This window comes from Zonotrichia albicollis, unplaced genomic scaffold (genome assembly GCF_047830755.1).
Source record: "Zonotrichia albicollis isolate bZonAlb1 unplaced genomic scaffold, bZonAlb1.hap1 Scaffold_121, whole genome shotgun sequence".
NCBI classification, from domain to species: domain Eukaryota; kingdom Metazoa; phylum Chordata; class Aves; order Passeriformes; family Passerellidae; genus Zonotrichia; species Zonotrichia albicollis.
In genome coordinates this window covers 1,001,375-1,018,575 of record NW_027428348.1, presented here as the reverse complement: position 1 = coordinate 1,018,575, position 17,201 = coordinate 1,001,375, and the positions used below count along the sequence as shown (strand labels likewise).

General features: G+C 45.8%; 1 protein-coding gene across 1 annotated transcript in view; it reads right to left on the bottom strand.

The window, feature by feature from the left end:
• LOC141727365 (uncharacterized) overlaps nt 1–11,814 on the bottom strand; it is a 269,056-nt gene extending 257,242 nt beyond the window's left edge. Inside the window, exons 1-2 of the mRNA XM_074533872.1 lie at nt 11,755–11,814; nt 11,003–11,346 (exon numbers count right to left, since the gene is read on the bottom strand). Of these exons, the coding sequence (XP_074389973.1) occupies nt 11,003–11,346; nt 11,755–11,814 (404 nt within the window). The remainder of the gene's footprint in view (nt 1–11,002; nt 11,347–11,754) is intronic.
• Between the last annotated feature and the right edge of the window lie 5,387 nt (nt 11,815–17,201).

The window sequence follows — 17,201 nt, the reverse complement described above, 5'->3', positions numbered from 1 at the left end:
CTCATTACATGGTTATGACAGTGGGAAAATGCCAGCAGCTCACATCCCAGGCAGCAGAAAAGGAACTTAATGGTACAACTTACTTTATAAGTTTCTTGACCAATCACACAACACAAAAGCATATTGACAGTAGTTCTATCCAATCACTATAAACACACGTATCTTTGGTTTAAACAATACTTGCTTATTTTGAATACAATACCTACTTGTAAGCCTTAAAACACCATGCACAGAGCTCCATTATTAAGCTTCAAGCTTCCTAATATCTTGCTAGATAAACTTTTCTATACCTTAGAGAGTCATTCTAGACAAGCATTAATACAGACCATTGTTCTATTTGTCCTTGCTTTTCTGCAGTTTAAATAATTTTTCTGCTGACCTATCTTATGGCTGCCTTAGCTCTAATCACAGTTCTACTGCCTCTGGGGCCTTCCTTTTAGAGCTTTCCCCAAAACCCTCTATATTTGTAGATTCCCACAATTCCCCCTCTCTGTTTACCTAAAAAGAAACCTTCATAATCATGTCGTTTATTACTTGCGTTTCGTAACCTTACTATAATATTTCTGCTTATTACCTATTTGAAGCATTTTCTCGCTTGCACTAAGCATTGCTATATTACAACACAGCGATTTTAATGCTGTGGAAGTCCTGTCAGTTGAAAGGGCATAAATTATGCCTGACAGTAGTTACAAGTTATTGTTCGAAAAAGTCTTGTCGATTCCAAGGTCTTAATTCTAAACCTTCCTCCATGTCTATACCTTCATCGACCATCTCTGTGAGATTTTGAGAACTCTCTGTGAATCCATTTCCTACCTCTCTTGCTCTTGTGTGATAAAAACTTCTTTGATAGTTTTGTCCATCATTTGTCGCACACACCGACGTATGCACGGTATTACTACTAGTATCACTGCCAAAACACCCAATACATAGAGACATATTCTACAAAGTTCCCTTAACCAAGGTGCAAAGCTCCATTCTTGGAATCGATCATCTAACCAGGACCCACCATCTTCTTTAATTGGAGCTGTCAAAGCTTTCAGCTTTTGTATGCTTTTGTGGATGGATTCAGAATGATCAGACAGGTTCATAAAACACAATCCTTCAAATTCCTCACAACCATGTCCTTGGGCCAGTAAAAGAAAATCAATTGCTGCTCTATTTTGAATAGAGTAGCAGGTCTAATACTCTTAACATCAGTCAACATATCACTGATTGCAGTGGATGTGGCATTAGTTTGTTTACTCAGCCAACATCCAACCCAATCTTATTGTTTCAATGCCACTGCTGAAGCCAATTGCGGTAAAAACAAACCTGCTGAAATTCTTTTTGCAGCCTTCTAAGGCATGAAATCTTTTTCAGTTTTCATAATAATGATGAGCAAATCTTGTTCCCCTTTGTTTCTTCCTAATGACTGCCTCAGTACTAGGTGCTATCACAGTAAGCATTCCAATGCTACCTGGGCCACCTTCAAGGTGTGCTGGAATGCCCTGCCAAGCCCTATCTCCACAAATGAACCAATATCCCTTGGGGAATTGTCGTGGATATTGGTCAGCCTCAGAAAGCACATCCCAACTGTTTGAATAATTACACCAAAAAAGTAAGTTTCTGTATGCAAAATATGGGAAGCAACATCGTATTTGGGGGATCCCCTTCTTGCTAATCATTAGCTGTAAATGTAAGGCAAAAATCCATTATTAAAGAACCAAGGATTTACAACTCTTGGGGCTCAGATACTGCTTTGGGAAGTTCTTTGGCCCAAATGTTCCCATTCAGTGCAGGATTGTTCCCATTGTCAATTTTGAGACAGAGTAGGGATCCATCCTGAATTAGGTGAAGTGTCTAAAAATGGTGAAAAGTCTGTGAGGCCAAAGCTGAAGGAAAAACTCATATGCCAAGACAGCAAGGAGACAGAGAAAGCAAAACAGAAAAGACCACGAGGTCAATTTGCCCAGACCTAGAAATTCCTTTGATAAAGAAGAACTGGTGCTAAGTGTCATGCGGGATGAATATGTATGAACTTATTGCAAAACTGTATGCATATGCATTTGGAAGGGGGATAAAAGGAGGTCTGAAATTTTCAGGGGTGCGCATGCCTTTTGAGGAGAATTTTCTCCGGGTGCGTCCGGTGTCGTAAATAAACATACCGAGCTTTACAACTTTTATAAAGTTGTGAGGTTTCTTCTTTTCTCCGCAAAACAATTTCACCGTACTCACCATTGGATTGCTTTTTGATCAAAGGCAGATCTTTTACTGGCACACCGACCAGACAGGTTGAGTAAGGCTTTTCTGGTTCCGAATCAGACAAACATATGGTATCCGAGCCGGCTGCCTTAGCAAAGGTCACCCAAACATTTGGTTTTGGTTGTTCAACAGGCAAATCTGCACGACAAGAAGCAATTAAAACCAACCAACACCAGCATATAATTTGATTTTGCTCCATCCTTTTCATGAGCTAAGTTTTGGCAAAATTTTCACATATATATCAATGTAAAAACTTTGCTTTGACCTTAAGATAAGATTTTGCCTTAAAGATCCAATAGAGGGGATCTATAACTTAACGAAAACCACACTTTTGCCAAAAATAAGCTCTATAAAACAAACAATTGACACACTTATAAATAACATAAAATCAGAATTTGCAGGTTCCACCAATGCACAAGGAACGTCAGGCGTGACCCGGGATCCCTCTGCTTGGCTCACATCTGCGTACTTGCTTCCTCCGTTCTGGGCTCGTCAACATGTTCTGGGGTGCGATATGGTTTGACATTTTTGGCTGGGACCCACTTAATTCCAGCACCTGTAGAGACAGAATCATACCCTTTGCCCCAGGTGATTAATCAGAAAGGATATTCAATTTGTCCAGTGTCAAGGTTTCTAATTAAAACAGGGGGATTTTCTTTCAGTTTTGCCTGTGTGTTATTTGAAAAATGCCCAAAACCTGGTGGATTGGGTTCTGCAACTGAGCTGTTTAAAAAATTAAAAACATACAAAGCTTTGTTTAACCCGACTTCAACAGGGAGTAGTGTGACCTCCACTCCCTCCCTTTGTTGGTCTAGAATGTGTTTTAATGTCTGATGTGCCCTCTCAATAATTGCTTGATTTTTGAGAGAGTGTGGAATACTGAAGATGTGATGAACACCCTATTTTTTTAGAAATGTGGCTAATTTCTGAGATATATATATACGCAGGACTATTGTCGGTTTTTACTTCTTGGGGCACACCCAATGAAGCTGCTTGTATTTGGAGGCTGGGGAACTAAAAACGGCAAAAACTTTGGGAGAGGCTTGGGGGAGTAATTTACACGAAAAGAATTCTCAGAACTGCAAAGCAATTTGCTCACTTGAGCGAGATCTGAGAGGGTGTCCTCTTGAGAAGGGGAAGCAGTGGCAGGAGTGATTTTCGCAGCTTTTTGACTAGGCAGAGTAGATATAGAGATAATTTCAGCAGTTTTTGCTTGCACAACTTCAGAACAAGCAGCTTTTGTATTGCAAATCTTCTTTTAACTCTCATCTTTCAGACTTGTGTGACTCTCATCTTCTCTAGAACACATCTTCTGACTCTTCACATTCTTGGAATGCAATGAAAATCCCGAGCATTTTCTTGGGAATTGCAGGGGTAAATGATTTTGTGGAGGAATGGGAGGACGGCCTGTCTCAGCATCAGTGACGCAGGGAATCCCGGAAGAAACAGAGAACACAACTGAAGCTGAAAGTGGATCTGATTTTTCTTTTGGGGGATTGGGGTGCTGTCTACACTGCTTGGAGAAACTTTGGACGCACTAGAAGGGAAGGAAACTTGAACAGAACTTGAGATTTCTTCAGAAGAGGATGACGGCTCAGCACTACCTGGAATTAAAGTCTCAGAACTAGATGTTCTGTTTTGGTGTTTGAGAAAGTTTCTATTACGATTATTTTGTTTAAAGCTATTTATTAAAGCTTTGGAGACAGGCATTAGTTTGTTTACAGTCTTTTCTTTTTTGAGAGAGAATAGATTACAAATTTTCTAGTTTATCTGGTCTTAAAAATTAAAGGTAAAAGCAGACTGAAGTCTATATTTTGAGTATTTGCTTTTACTCAGATTAATAAATCTTTCAGTTTATGTTTTGAGATGTTTGAACGTCTTTTATCTTGTAAAATTTTCTTAAGCTGGTAAAAAATGTTCTATTCTGTTTAGATAAATGATTTCCCACTGTGTAGCCCAGGAGCCCCTAGAATGCTACTTGCTACTTACAAGGATATCAGGTGTAGATGACGAAGGGGATGATTTATTCTTCTTTTTAACAGCTTGGGCTTCTGGCGACTGAACTGTTTAGGATTTTTTTTTATTCTTTTAGTCTAACAAAGTTTTTCACAGATTGTAGATTCCCACACCTAGTTCCTGTGCTAAAAGCTCATAGGCACAATAAAAGTTATTGAACCCTTTTGATAATAAGCCCAAGGCTCTGTGTGGGCAGGCAGAGGCAGGCAGGAGGCAGAGCTGTCAGCAAAGGAAGGGCCCAGCCAGGTGGGGCAGCTGGGGGATGCCGACAGCCTGCAGGGACAGAGGCACAGGGCAGGGACACCGTGGGACAGCCTGGGCTGCACAGGGCACAGGGATGGGCAGGAGCTGCAAGACAGCCCTGACAGAGCCAACTTGGGCAGCACTTTGGCCATAGCTGCTGGCCCTGGGGCCAGGAGGGGACAAGTGACCCTTGCAGGCCTGGGGCCTCATTGCCTCCTTGTCCCTGCTCAGCAGCCTGGCAGGGGCCGCCCCATGCTCCTGCCCTTGGCATTGCCCATCCCCACATGCCAATGCCCATCCCGGGAAGAGCCCTGAACAAGGAGGGAGGGACAGGATCTGCCTGGCCAGGGGCTGGGGCTCAGGCCTTGGCCTTTTGCATTCCCCAAACTCATCCAGCTTTGCTCAGCACCAGAGACACCTTTCCTTTGCTTGTCCCCAGCTGGCATCACTGCCTGCAGGGTTCTGCTCTAGCTGGAACCTGGGGACACTTTCTCGCTTGTGTCCCTGACACGGATCTCTTCAAAGTACAAGAAAATTCAGTGTTTCAATAGAACTGAGTTCTTGAGGGTTCTGTGACATCACTCAGGGGCGGGTGGCATCTCAGAGCTGGCTGTAACATCACAGGGCTGGTTGTGACATCACAGAGTATGGTGTGATGGCATAGAGCAGAATCTGCCATCATAGAGGGTGGCTCTGTGGCATCAGAGAGTGGGTTGTGACATCACCAGGTGACTGTGTAACATCATGGAGCAGGTTGTGACATCACAGAACAGATTGTGACATCACAGTGTGACATTGTGACATCAGTCTTCTGTGACATCACAGGGCTGCTGTATGACATCACAATGGGACAGAGTTGGCTCTGTGACATCAAAGGGCAGTGTGACATCACAGGGGCAGTGTGACATCACGGGGGCTGTGTGACATCACAAGGGCTGTGTGAGGTCACTGGGGAGGTCACTCTGCTCCGGCCCCCCTCACAGTTCCCCCCAGAGCAGTCCAACCCTGCTCGTGCACAGCGGGGTCCCCTGTCTCCCCGGGTCTCCCCGCCCTCGGCCCCGCAGCCTCCCCCAGAGGATGTTCCACGAGATCGACCCCAGAGTCTGACACGGGGATGGGGGGCCGGGGCCCTGGGGGTGGCACAGGGGAACAGGGACCCCCCCGGCAGCGTCCCCGTGTCCCCCAGGGCCAGAGCCTGGGCCAGGGCTCCTTCACCCTGCTATGGATAAATATCAAAATATTGGCTTTTTGCAAATATTAAAATGAATTTAATATGTGTTCTGTTACGATAGCTTTGTTGCAGAGATATAATTTTTATTTCTGTTTTTAATTAAGCTTAGACATAGTAGTGAAATATCTGATAGAAGTGTGCTTGTGTTAAATTGCCTGCTTGGATGGGATCACATCCAATGCACACAGGATGAGGACGCCTGTACAGATCTGCCAACTATCAGCACTCACTGTCTGAAGGCAGAGTGGACCAAGGCCCAGAAACTGGAGGTGATAAAGAGGACCCAAAACCACAGTCAAGATACACACATGCTCTGAAAAGGCAGACCGAAGGAGGGGTCATGTAAAATCGTTCCTGGAATATGTAAAGTAGTTTATGGATACGCATGAGGGTCTATGAATATGCAACAGGCTGATGTAAGAGGAAAGGTATTTCAGGGGGATCCCCAAAGGTAACAGGGTGCTCCTGGCTGAGTGCCAAGATGCACCCAGCCGTAATAACCTCTGCTCCATGGCCCTGGTCTCCCATTGTCCTTTATTAAACTTTTTACATTTTCACAGGAGGGTGAACGTGCTTTTCACCAATGGAATCTCAAGAAAACCAGGGTCAGTTGTTAAGCCAAGGCTCTCCTGTGACCAAGTGGGGCCTCATGGGACACAGGTGCCACTGGGACATTGCCAGGTCTGGTAGGAACAAGGCTCCATTATTGCACAGCAAGGCCTCAGGGCGCCCAGGAGAGTAGCATGACAATGACATCTTGGGGAACCAAGTGTCACCTGCAAACACAACAGGGCCTCATGGAAGCCAGGTGCCATTTGGATATTGCCAGGGTGGGTGGAACTCAGTGTCCATTGTGACACAGCACAGCCTCATGGAACTCAGCAGAGCACTGGGACAGCCTGGAATCTCATGGAGCCAAGGCTCTGCTTTGGCAAAGTGGGGCCCACAGGACACAGGTGCCACCGGGACAATGCCAGCTCTTGTGGAACCCAGTGTCCACTGTGGCACAGCAGAACCTCATGGAAACATGGGGACCACTGTGACACAATGGAATCTCATGGAAGCAGCATGGCCTCACAGAACCCAAGGGCAATGGGGACCGTGCTGTGGCTCGTGGGAGCAAGGGGCCATTGTGACACAGCGGGGCCTCTTGGAACCCAGGAGAACATTGTGGGGCCATGGATCCTCATAGAAGCACGGCCCCATTGTGACAAAGGGCAGTGTCACAATGGTCTCCTGGGTTCCATGAGTCCTCGCTGTCTTTAGAATTGACACTTGGTTCCCCCAGATTCCATGGCATCCCTCTGCTCTCCTGTGATTTGAGGCTGTCCTGTGTCATGATGGACACTTGTTTACACCAAGGCTGGAGATGTCCCAGTGGCACTGGGCTTCCATGAGGCCATGCTTTGTCACAATGGGGCCTTGGTTCCATCCGGTTCCATTGTGTCACAGTGTTCTCCTAGGTCCCATGAGGCCTTGGTCTGACACAGTGGTGTTTTGTTCCTACCAGGCCTGACAATGTCCCAGTGGCACCTGTGTCCCATGAGGCCCCACTTGATCAAAGCAGAGCCTTGCTCCCATGAGATTCCACTGTGTCACAATGTTCTGCTTGGTTTCATGAGAACCTGATGTGTTGACAATTGATCCTTGGATCCTAGAGATTCCATTGCATCACGGTGCTGTCCTTGGTTCCACAAGGCCCAGCTTTGTCAAAACTGGACCTTGGTTCCATGAGATTCCATTGTATCATGGGGTGTCCTTGGTTCCATGAGGCCCTGCTGGGTCACAGTGGAGCCTTTGTGCCATTTGTTTCCATGGTGCCACAATGGTCTCCAGCATTCCATGAGGCCATGCAGCAAAAGAGTGGATCCTTGAACCCATGAGTTTCCATTTCATCACAATGGTCTCTTGCATTCCATGAGGCCATGAAGCAAAAGAGTGGACCCTTGAATCCATGAGTTTCCATTCCATCAGGATGATCTCTTGCATTCCATGAGGCCCTGCTGTGTCACTAAGGAACCTTTGTTCCATGTGTTCCCATTGGGACACAATGGTCTCCAGCGCTCCATGAGGCTGAGCCATGAAACTCCGGGCACTTGGTTCCATGAGATTCCACAACGGTGTCACCATGGTCTCCTGGGTCCTGTAAGAGTTCACATTTGGTTCCATGAGATTCCACCATCGTGTCACCATGGTCTCCTGGGTCCTGTAACATTTCACATTTGGTTCCATGAGATTCCACCATGGTGTCACCATGGCCTCCTGGATCCTGTCACAATTCACATTTGGTTCCATGAGATTCCACGGTGTCACCCACTCGATCTCCTTTAGCCTTCAGTTCCATTTTAAAAGTCACAATTACAACACTTCATTAACCTACTCACATTTACATGAAGCTGCGTCACAGTTTTACAACCCTGTGTGGCTTCAGCACCTGCGTCAGTTCCTCCTGTGGTGCTTGTCAGTCTTCTGGTGGTCTTTTGATGAAGGCTTCTATCCTCCTTCTCACATTGGAACTTTTTACCTGGACCATCAGCCCATGCCTGGTGCTCCTTGTTCTTCAGCCTAACCGGGTTTCAGCTGATTTTGCCCTTTGCAAGTTCTGTTCAAACTTGCTGTCTTGCTCTTGGTGTATTTGTTGTGTCACTTGCTCTGCTCTCTTGCTTTCTCTGCTGTCTCGCTGGCTTTGCCTGCATGTGAAAAATGCATGTATTTTATGATTGGCTTTTTGCAAATATTCAAATGAATATTATATGTGTTGTGTTAGAAAGTAATGCTGTATTAATTCTCTTAAGTACTGTGTTAAATATAGTTTTAGGTTATAAAAAATTTTAACATAGAAACTATGCTATGTAGGATTCTTTTTTTAAAGGAAGGACTCACAGTGAGATAGCAGCCACGGGACACCTAAAACGTTCAAACAAAAAGAATTTATTGCTCTCTTCTGAAAAGAAATTAACTTCTTCCCGCCTCGAAGGTGCTGTTAGGATTCAGAGGAAGAAGGTGGCACTGACCAGACAGAATCCTGTGTTTGAATGGAATTTATGCATCATGGAGGAGGTGTATGAATATGCAACAGGCTGTTGTTTTTAATGTTTAATCCTCTGTTATTGGGTGTCCTTTTTTCAGGCTCGTGCTGCCCAGAGAAAGGTACCCGGACGTCCGTAACTCTTTGTCTCTATTGTCTAGTATTGTCCTAATTCAAATTGTCCAAATTGTTATTACTACAATTGTATTGCTATTTTTTATAAGCATTTTATTACTATTAAACTTTTAAAATTTTAAAAACAAGTGATTGGCATTTTTCACACTTATTAACATCAACCCACTGAGAGAGGGACCCTTCTCCTTCTGCCTGGAACCCTGAGCTCGGCTCTCCCTGCCCTGCAGCCACTGTTATAGATACATATTATAATAGTGGCTTTTCACAAATGTAAAAATGGATTTTATATCTGTGGTGTTAAAATAACTTTGGTATATAGTTTCTGTTTGTGTTGTTAATTAAGGTTAGACATAGTAGTGAAATAGCTAATATAATTATGCTTGTGCTAAAATGCCTGTTTGGGTTGGGATAACATCCAGTTGAGAGGAACAGCAGATTTGTCTTTACAAACCAGCTGTGGGTCTGCTGCTAGATAAAACTAGCACTGAGAAATAAAAGAAACAATGGGAAAGATTCCATTGATTAATGGGAAAAAATATTTGCCTCTGCATATAAACTTTAGGGTTGGTGATAAATGAAATTAGACATTGAAAGATGGAAGAAACAATGGGGAAACCACTAAATTCCATAAGAATTAAGAATTAAAAGGGAGGGTTATACATTAGAGGGAAATCTTTGGTATCAGATGTTTTGAGAAGTCTGTACCTCTGAAGTACCTCAGCCAATGGGGAAAGAGAGAAGGGAAATACAGCTGGGAAACTGGGATAAAAAGGAGACTGCATCCTCCAAAATTTTGAGAGACCCCAGGGGGATGCCCCATGGCCTCTCCCTTTATTTGTATAAGTAAAAGGACTCTGTCTCCTTTCTGGACATAAATCTCTGATGTTTGTGCATTAATTTTCCTAACATAATGAACACAGGATGAGGACACCTGTACAGATCTGCCAACTGTCAGCAACCACTATCTGAAGGCTGTGTGGTCTGGACCCAAAACTGAAGATGATGATAAAAAATGGACTAAAACCATAAGCCAGGAATACTCATGCTTTAAAAAGGCAGATGCAAGGACAAGATAGGCTAAGGAATTCTCAGAACATGTAAACTGGTTAGGGGAAATGCTTACTATGCATGAGGGTCTATGAATATGCAAAAGGTTGGTGTAAGGGAAAAGGTATTTAAGGGGTATCCCCAGCTGAGTGCCAAGATGCACCTGGCTGTAATAACCTTTGCTCTATGGTCCTTGTTTCCTATTGTCCTTTTTTAAATTTTCACAGGAGACTGAATGTGTTTTTCAGACCCCACACCCCCTGCCTGCTGACATATCTTGCTAGCCCAGCCTGGTGCTGCCCAAGCCCTGCTGGGGCACCTGGATCATCCAACCCACCCCTGTGGGTTTGTGCAGCAAAGCCTCTGTCAGTGCTGTAGTTGTTCTTTGTTTGCTTTATTATACACACCAGTAAATAACTGTTATTCCTATTCCCATATCTTTGCCTGAGAGCCCCTTAATTTAATGATTCTAATAATTCAGAGGCACAGGGTTTACATTTTCCATTCCAAGGAGGGCTCCTGCCTTCCTTAGCAGACACCTGTCTTTCAAACCACAACAAGGTAAAAACTCAGCTCTTCCCAAGGGGTTTCCAATATGGAGCTGAGACCCAATGGATGTTCCTGCCCCAGTGTTGAGTCAGGTGCCTACTGGGATCCAGGATGATGTGGAGACCACCAGCCAGGCGTCTTCCCAACTTGGATTATTGGGAATGTGGATCAGCCGGGCTTTTCCAACTTGGATTATTGGTAATGAGGATCAGCAGGGCTTTTTCAACTTGGATTATTGGGAATGTGTGTCCCCAGGGCTCTCTGCTATGAGGGTTCTCTGATGGGGGAGGAAGTTGGAGCAGTGCACAAAGCTCCTCCTGCAGCTGGGGCAATTGCAGGGCTTCCCTTAGCGGTGCCTCGGCTGGTGTTGATTCAAGACTGAGCTGAACCTCTTCCCACACTCCGGGCACTTGTGGGTCCTCTCCCCACTGTGGATACGCCAGTGCCTGGTGAGGTGGAAGTTGTGCTTGAAGCCCTTCCTGCAGTCGGGGCAGCGGAAGGGCCTCTCCTCAGTGTGAATCTGCTGGTGGGTGAGAAGAAGGGAGCTGGTCTGAAACGATTTCCCACACTCGGAACACTCGTAGGGCCTCTCCCCTGAGTGGATCTTCTGGTGGGAAGTCAGGTGGGAGCTCTGGAGGAAGTTCTGGCCCCATTCCCAACACTCGTAGGGCTGCTCCCCGGTGTGGATGCGATGGTGGATGGTGAGCTGGGGGCTGTCTCTGAAGCCCTTCCCACACTCAGGACAGTCGTAGGGCTTCTCCCCTGTGTGGATCATCTGGTGGCGGAGCAGGTGGGACCTGCAGCTGAATCCCTTCCCACACTCCAAGCACTTGTGGGGCTTCTCCCCATCATCGAGCTGCTCATGGAGCACCAGCCCTGAGCTCTGGCTGAAGCTCTGTCCACCTTCCTGGCTCAGGCTGGCTCTTTCCTCCTCAGAGCACCCTGGGCTGGGTTTTCAGCCCCTCCTCCTGGGAGATATCTGGGGATTTTCCTCCCCATCAGATTCCTGCACTGTGGAGTCACTCAAAACAGTCTCTGCCATCAGGTTCTGTCACGGGGATTTGTCCTCCCTGCTCTCCGTCCTCAACTCATGCTCTGGGGAAGGAAGGACAAGGAGAGGATGGGATTTGCCTCCATGCCAGAGGGAAGGACATCCTCCCAATGTGTCCCCGGCAGGACGGCATCAGCAGCAGGATTGTCCTGCAGCCAGGGGCCGTGGTGGGCTGGGAGATGGAGCAGGAGAGAGTGGGAAAGGGGCACTGACTTCCTCCTCAGCTGCCTGGAGGTTCCAGGGCATCTTCCTCTTCCTCACATCCTCCTCCATCTGGCCAAGATTTGGGAAAGGGAAATCCTGCTTAGCAAGAAAAACAAGGAATGAGCATATTGGGTTTGAGGGTCCCCCTGCCCAAGTCCATGTCTAGATGTCAGCATCATGTGTCCATAAAATTCTGCTCTAAAAAAGCCTCCCAGGAGTTCCCCATCTCTGGTCTCTCAGTTTTGGGGCTCTGGGATTCCTCCCTGTCCAGGATGCTGGGTGTCCTAGCAATCCCAAAAGCTCCTCTCTATTCTGTCTCCCCATTAAGGCATGCTGGGGGTTTTGGGGGTCCCTTCTCCCCTCATTCTCAGCTCTGGGCTGCAGTGGCTCCAAGGAGTGCCCCCTGCCCCTCTCCAGGCTCTTGAGGCTCCCGCCAATGGCAGCGCTCCCCCCTCTCTGGGCTCCCCACTTTGGGCTCCTGGGGGACACAGGGCTCTGCTGTCCCCACAAGAGGCCTTTTCTGCTCAGCTTCTTCATTCTCCAAACATCCCCCCAGAAAAATCCAAGGGACTCCCCAGGATATCTGCACCAAGCTCCCCCTCCCCAGTCAAGATCCCATGGGTGGGGGCTGCGAATTCAGGGAGGGTTGGGTGGTGCTGAGGCACCTGAACCTGTACTATATCCCAAAGGAGTGGGCAAGGGAACAGCAGGGCTGGGGACAAGCCATGAGGAAGGACTACCACAGCCACATTCCTGGATTCACTCCTCCACCAAGGTTCTTCCAGCCTGCAGGAGATATCCCAGAGAAGAGCAGCTCCATGTCACACCCCCAACATCTGCCCTGCTCCAGGGCTGAATCTAGAGCCTCTTCTGCCTGGCTGAGAGCACAGAGGGAGCTGCAGGACCTCTCAGTTCTCCCTGGATCCTTGTCTTCTTCAGGTGAGCAACCTCAGCTTTCCCAGCCTGGGTCCAGATCACAGGGGCTCCAGCTCTTGGAGCTTCTCTGGTGCCTCATCTGGACTGGATCCAGCAGCTCCAGCTCCTTCCTGTGCTGGGCCCCAGGGCTGGGGCAGCTCTGCAGGTGGGGACTCACCTGAGTGGGGCAGAGGAGCAGAATCCCCCCCCCTTCTCTGCTACCCACATGGAGGCTGAGTCCAGGCTCAGGGAGGCTTTCAGGGCTGGGGCTTCCTTCTGCTTTCCTCGACCTGCCTTTGTCCCTCCTCTTCCTCCCACTCCTCCTCTTCCATCCCTCCTTCTCCTCCTCCTCCTCCTCCCTCAGCCCACCTCCTTCTCCTCTTCCATTCCTTCTGGCTCTCCCCCTTCATCCCTGCCCTTCCCTCCCTCCGTCTCCTCCCCCAGCAGCCGCCACACCCTCGGTGCCCCGTTCCTGCAGCCCTTGCAGCCCATGGCAGGAGAGGGGATGGAGCCGGGACAGGTCAGGATTGGCACCCTCGGGCCTCATACTGGAGGCTCCTGAGGTCAGCTGAGGAGGAAGTCAGTGCCCCTTTCCCACTCTCTCCAGCTCCATCTCCCAGCCCACCACAGCCCCTGGCTGCAGGACAATCCTGCTGCTGATGCCGTCCTGCCGGGGACACATTGGGAGAATGTCCTTCCCTCTGGCATGGAGGCAAATCCCATCCTCTTGTTGCCCTTCCTCCCCTAGACCAGAAGCTGAGGATGGAGACCAGGGAGGACAAATCCCCATGGCAGCAGAACCTTGTGGAAGACAAGTTGGGAAGACGCCTGGCTGGTGGTCTCCACATCATCCTGGATCCCAGTAGGCACCTGACTCAACACTGGGGCAGGAACATCCATTGGGTCTCAGCTCCATATTGGAAACCCCTTGGGAAGAGCTGAGTTTTTTACCTTGTTGTGGTTTGAAAGACAGGTGTCTGCTAAGGAAGGCAGGAGCCCTCCTTGGAATGGAAAATGTAAACCCTGTGCCTCTGAATTATTAGAATCATTAAATTAAGGGGCTCTCAGGCAAAGATATGGGAATAGGAATAACAGTTATTTACTGGTGTGTATAATAAAGCAAACAAAGAACAACTACAGCACTGACAGAGGCTTTGCTGCACAAACCCACAGGGGTGGGTTGGATGATCCAGGTGCCCCAGCAGGGCTTGGGCAGCACCAGGCTGGGCTAGCAAGATATGTCAGCAGGCAGGGGGTGTGGGGTCTGAAAAACACATTTAGTCTCCTGTGAAAATTTAAAAAAGGACAATAGGAAACAAGGACCATATAGCAAAGGTTATTACAGCCAGGTGCATCTTGGCACTCAGCTGGGGATACCCCTTAAATACCTTTTCCCTTACACCAACCTTTTGCATATTCATAGACCCTCATGCATAGTAAGCATTTCCCCTAACCAGTTTACATGTTCTGAGAATTCCTTAGCCTATCTTGTCCTTGCATCTGCCTTTTTAAAGCATGAGTATTCCTGGCTTATGGTTTTAGTCCATTTTTTATCATCATCTTCAGTTTTGGGTCCAGACCACACAGCCTTCAGATAGTGGTTGCTGACAGTTGGCAGATCTGTACAGGTGTCCTCATCCTGTGTTCATTATGTTAGGAAAATTAATGCACAAACATCAGAGATTTATGTCCAGAAAGGAGACAGAGTCCTTTTACTTATACAAATAAAGGGAGAGGCCATGGGGCATCCCCCTGGGGTCTCTCAAAATTTTGGAGGATGCAGTCTCCTTTTTATCCCAGTTTCCCAGCTGTATTTCCCTTCTCTCTTTCCCCATTGGCTGAGGTACTTCAGAGGTACAGACTTCTCAAAACATCTGATACCAAAGATTTCCCTCTAATGTATAACCCTCCCTTTTAATTCTTAATTCTTATGGAATTTAGTGGTTTCCCCATTGTTTCTTCCATCTTTCAATGTCTAATTTCATTTATCACCAACCCTAAAGTTTATATGCAAAGGCAAATATTTTTTCCCATTAATCAATGGAATCTTTCCCATTGTTTCTTTTATTTCTCAGTGCTAGTTTTATCTAGCAGCAGACCCACAGCTGGTTTGTAAAGACAAATCTGCTGTTCCTCTCAACTGGATGTTATCCCAACCCAAACAGGCATTTTAGCACAAGCATAATTATATTAGCTATTTCACTACTATGTCTAACCTTAATTAACAACACAAACAGAAACTATATACCAAAGTTATTTTAACACCACAGATATAAAATCCATTTTTACATTTGTGAAAAGCCACTATTATAATATGTATCTATAACAGTGGCTGCAGGGCAGGGAGAGCCGAGCTCAGGGTTCCAGGCAGAAGGAGAAGGGTCCCTCTCTCAGTGGGTTGGTGTTAATAAGTGTGAAAAATGCCAATCACTTGTTTTTAAAATTTTAAAAGTTTAATAGTAATAAAATGCTTATAAAAAATAGCAATACAATTGTAGTAATAACAATTTGGACAATTTGAATTAGGACAATACTAGACAATAGAGACAAAGAGTTACGGACGTCCGGGTACCTTTCTCTGGGCAGCACGAGCCTGAAAAAAGGACACCCAATAACAGAGGATTAAACATTAAAAACAACAGCCTGTTGCATATTCATACACCTCCTCCATGATGCATAAATTCCATTCAAACACAGGATTCTGTCTGGTCAGTGCCACCTTCTTCCTCTGAATCCTAACAGCACCTTCGAGGCGGGAAGAAGTTAATTTCTTTTCAGAAGAGAGCAATAAATTCTTTTTGTTTGAACGTTTTAGGTGTCCCGTGGCTGCTATCTCACTGTGAGTCCTTCCTTTAAAAAAAGAATCCTACATAGCATAGTTTCTATGTTAAAATTTTTTATAACCTAAAACTATATTTAACACAGTACTTAAGAGAATTAATACAGCATTACTTTCTAACACAACACATATAATATTCATTTGAATATTTGCAAAAAGCCAATCATAAAATACATGCATTTTACACAAAAATGTCCCAGTGCTGTCTCACAAGCAGAGGCTCACCCTGATTTGCAGAAAAAACCTTTTGGGGTAAAGGGTAGCTAGAGGTCCAATGGTGTCAGGAATCCACGTCTTAAGAGAGGAACCCACTTGCCACAGCAAAAAGTCCAAATATGGACAACACTGGACAAATCCAGACCAGGGAAGAGCCTTTTTTATTGTTGGCACATCAGTCTCAGAACATTGTTACAATGGAGACAGCATGTTAACAGTTCGCTGGTCTACAGGGAAAAAGTCCCAGAAGTGGGATAATACGGAAGGACATAAAATCATCTCAGTTTGGATTTCAGCCAATCATACAAAAAACAAGACATATTGACAAGCCTTCTAACCAATCTTATAAAACATATGTAATGGTAGTTAAAACAAAGACTATTTCATAAAAGATAAAGAACAGACTCTATTCATGGTAACCTTCTAAAGACATACATTAAATAAACTTGTTGCCATCCTAAAGCCTATTCTACAGAGTCCTATTGTTATTTGTCACGTATGCTGCTTGGGAAACTTTTCTGCCTGCTTGGGAAACTTTTCTGCTGTAACAGAACTTCAGCCTGAGGCCTACATACTTTTTTTTTTAACCATTTTAACCATTTCCCAAAAACCCTTTAACTTTATGGATTCCAACATTTCCCCCTCTCTGTTTGACCCAGAAGCTTTCATTTTCTTGTCGCTTACTACTTGTGTTTCATAGCTCTATTGCAAAATTTCTGCTTATTATCTATTGGAGACCTATTTGCCCTAAAGCATTGCTATATTACGGCACAGCAACTTAATGCTGTGAAGGTCCAATCCTTGAAAGAGATATAAATCACGTTTGGTAATAGTCACAAGTCATTGTTTGAAAAACTCTGGTCGATTCCAAGGTCTTAATTCAAAACCTTCGTTCATGTCTATACCTTCATCTACTGCTTTCGTGAGATTTCAAACACTCTCTATGCCTCTACTTCCTAACTCTCCTGCTTGTATGACAAAAACTTCTCGGACTGTTTTGTTCATCATTCGCCGAACACAACAAAGTATACAACGTACCACTATAAATATCAGTATTAGAACACCTAGTACATAATGACCTATCTTGCAAAGTTGCCTTAGCCAAGGTGCCAAACTCCATTTTTGAAACAAATCATCCAACCAGGAACCTCCATCTTCTTTAATTTGGGCTGTCAGAGCTTTAATTTTTGAATACTTTTGTGAATGGATTCAGAATGGTCAGACAAATTCATACAACACAATCCTTCAAATTCCTCACAACCATGCCCTTTTGCCAGTAAAAGAAAATCAATGGCTGCTCTGTTTCGAAGAGTAGCATGTCTAATACTATCAACATCAGTCAACATATCACTGATTGCAGAGGATGTGGCATTAGCTTGTTTGCTCAGCCAGCATCCAACCCGATCTAATTGTCTCAATGCCACTGCTGAAGACAATTGGGGTAAAAATATACCTGCTGAAACCCTTCTGGCGGCATTCCAAGGCA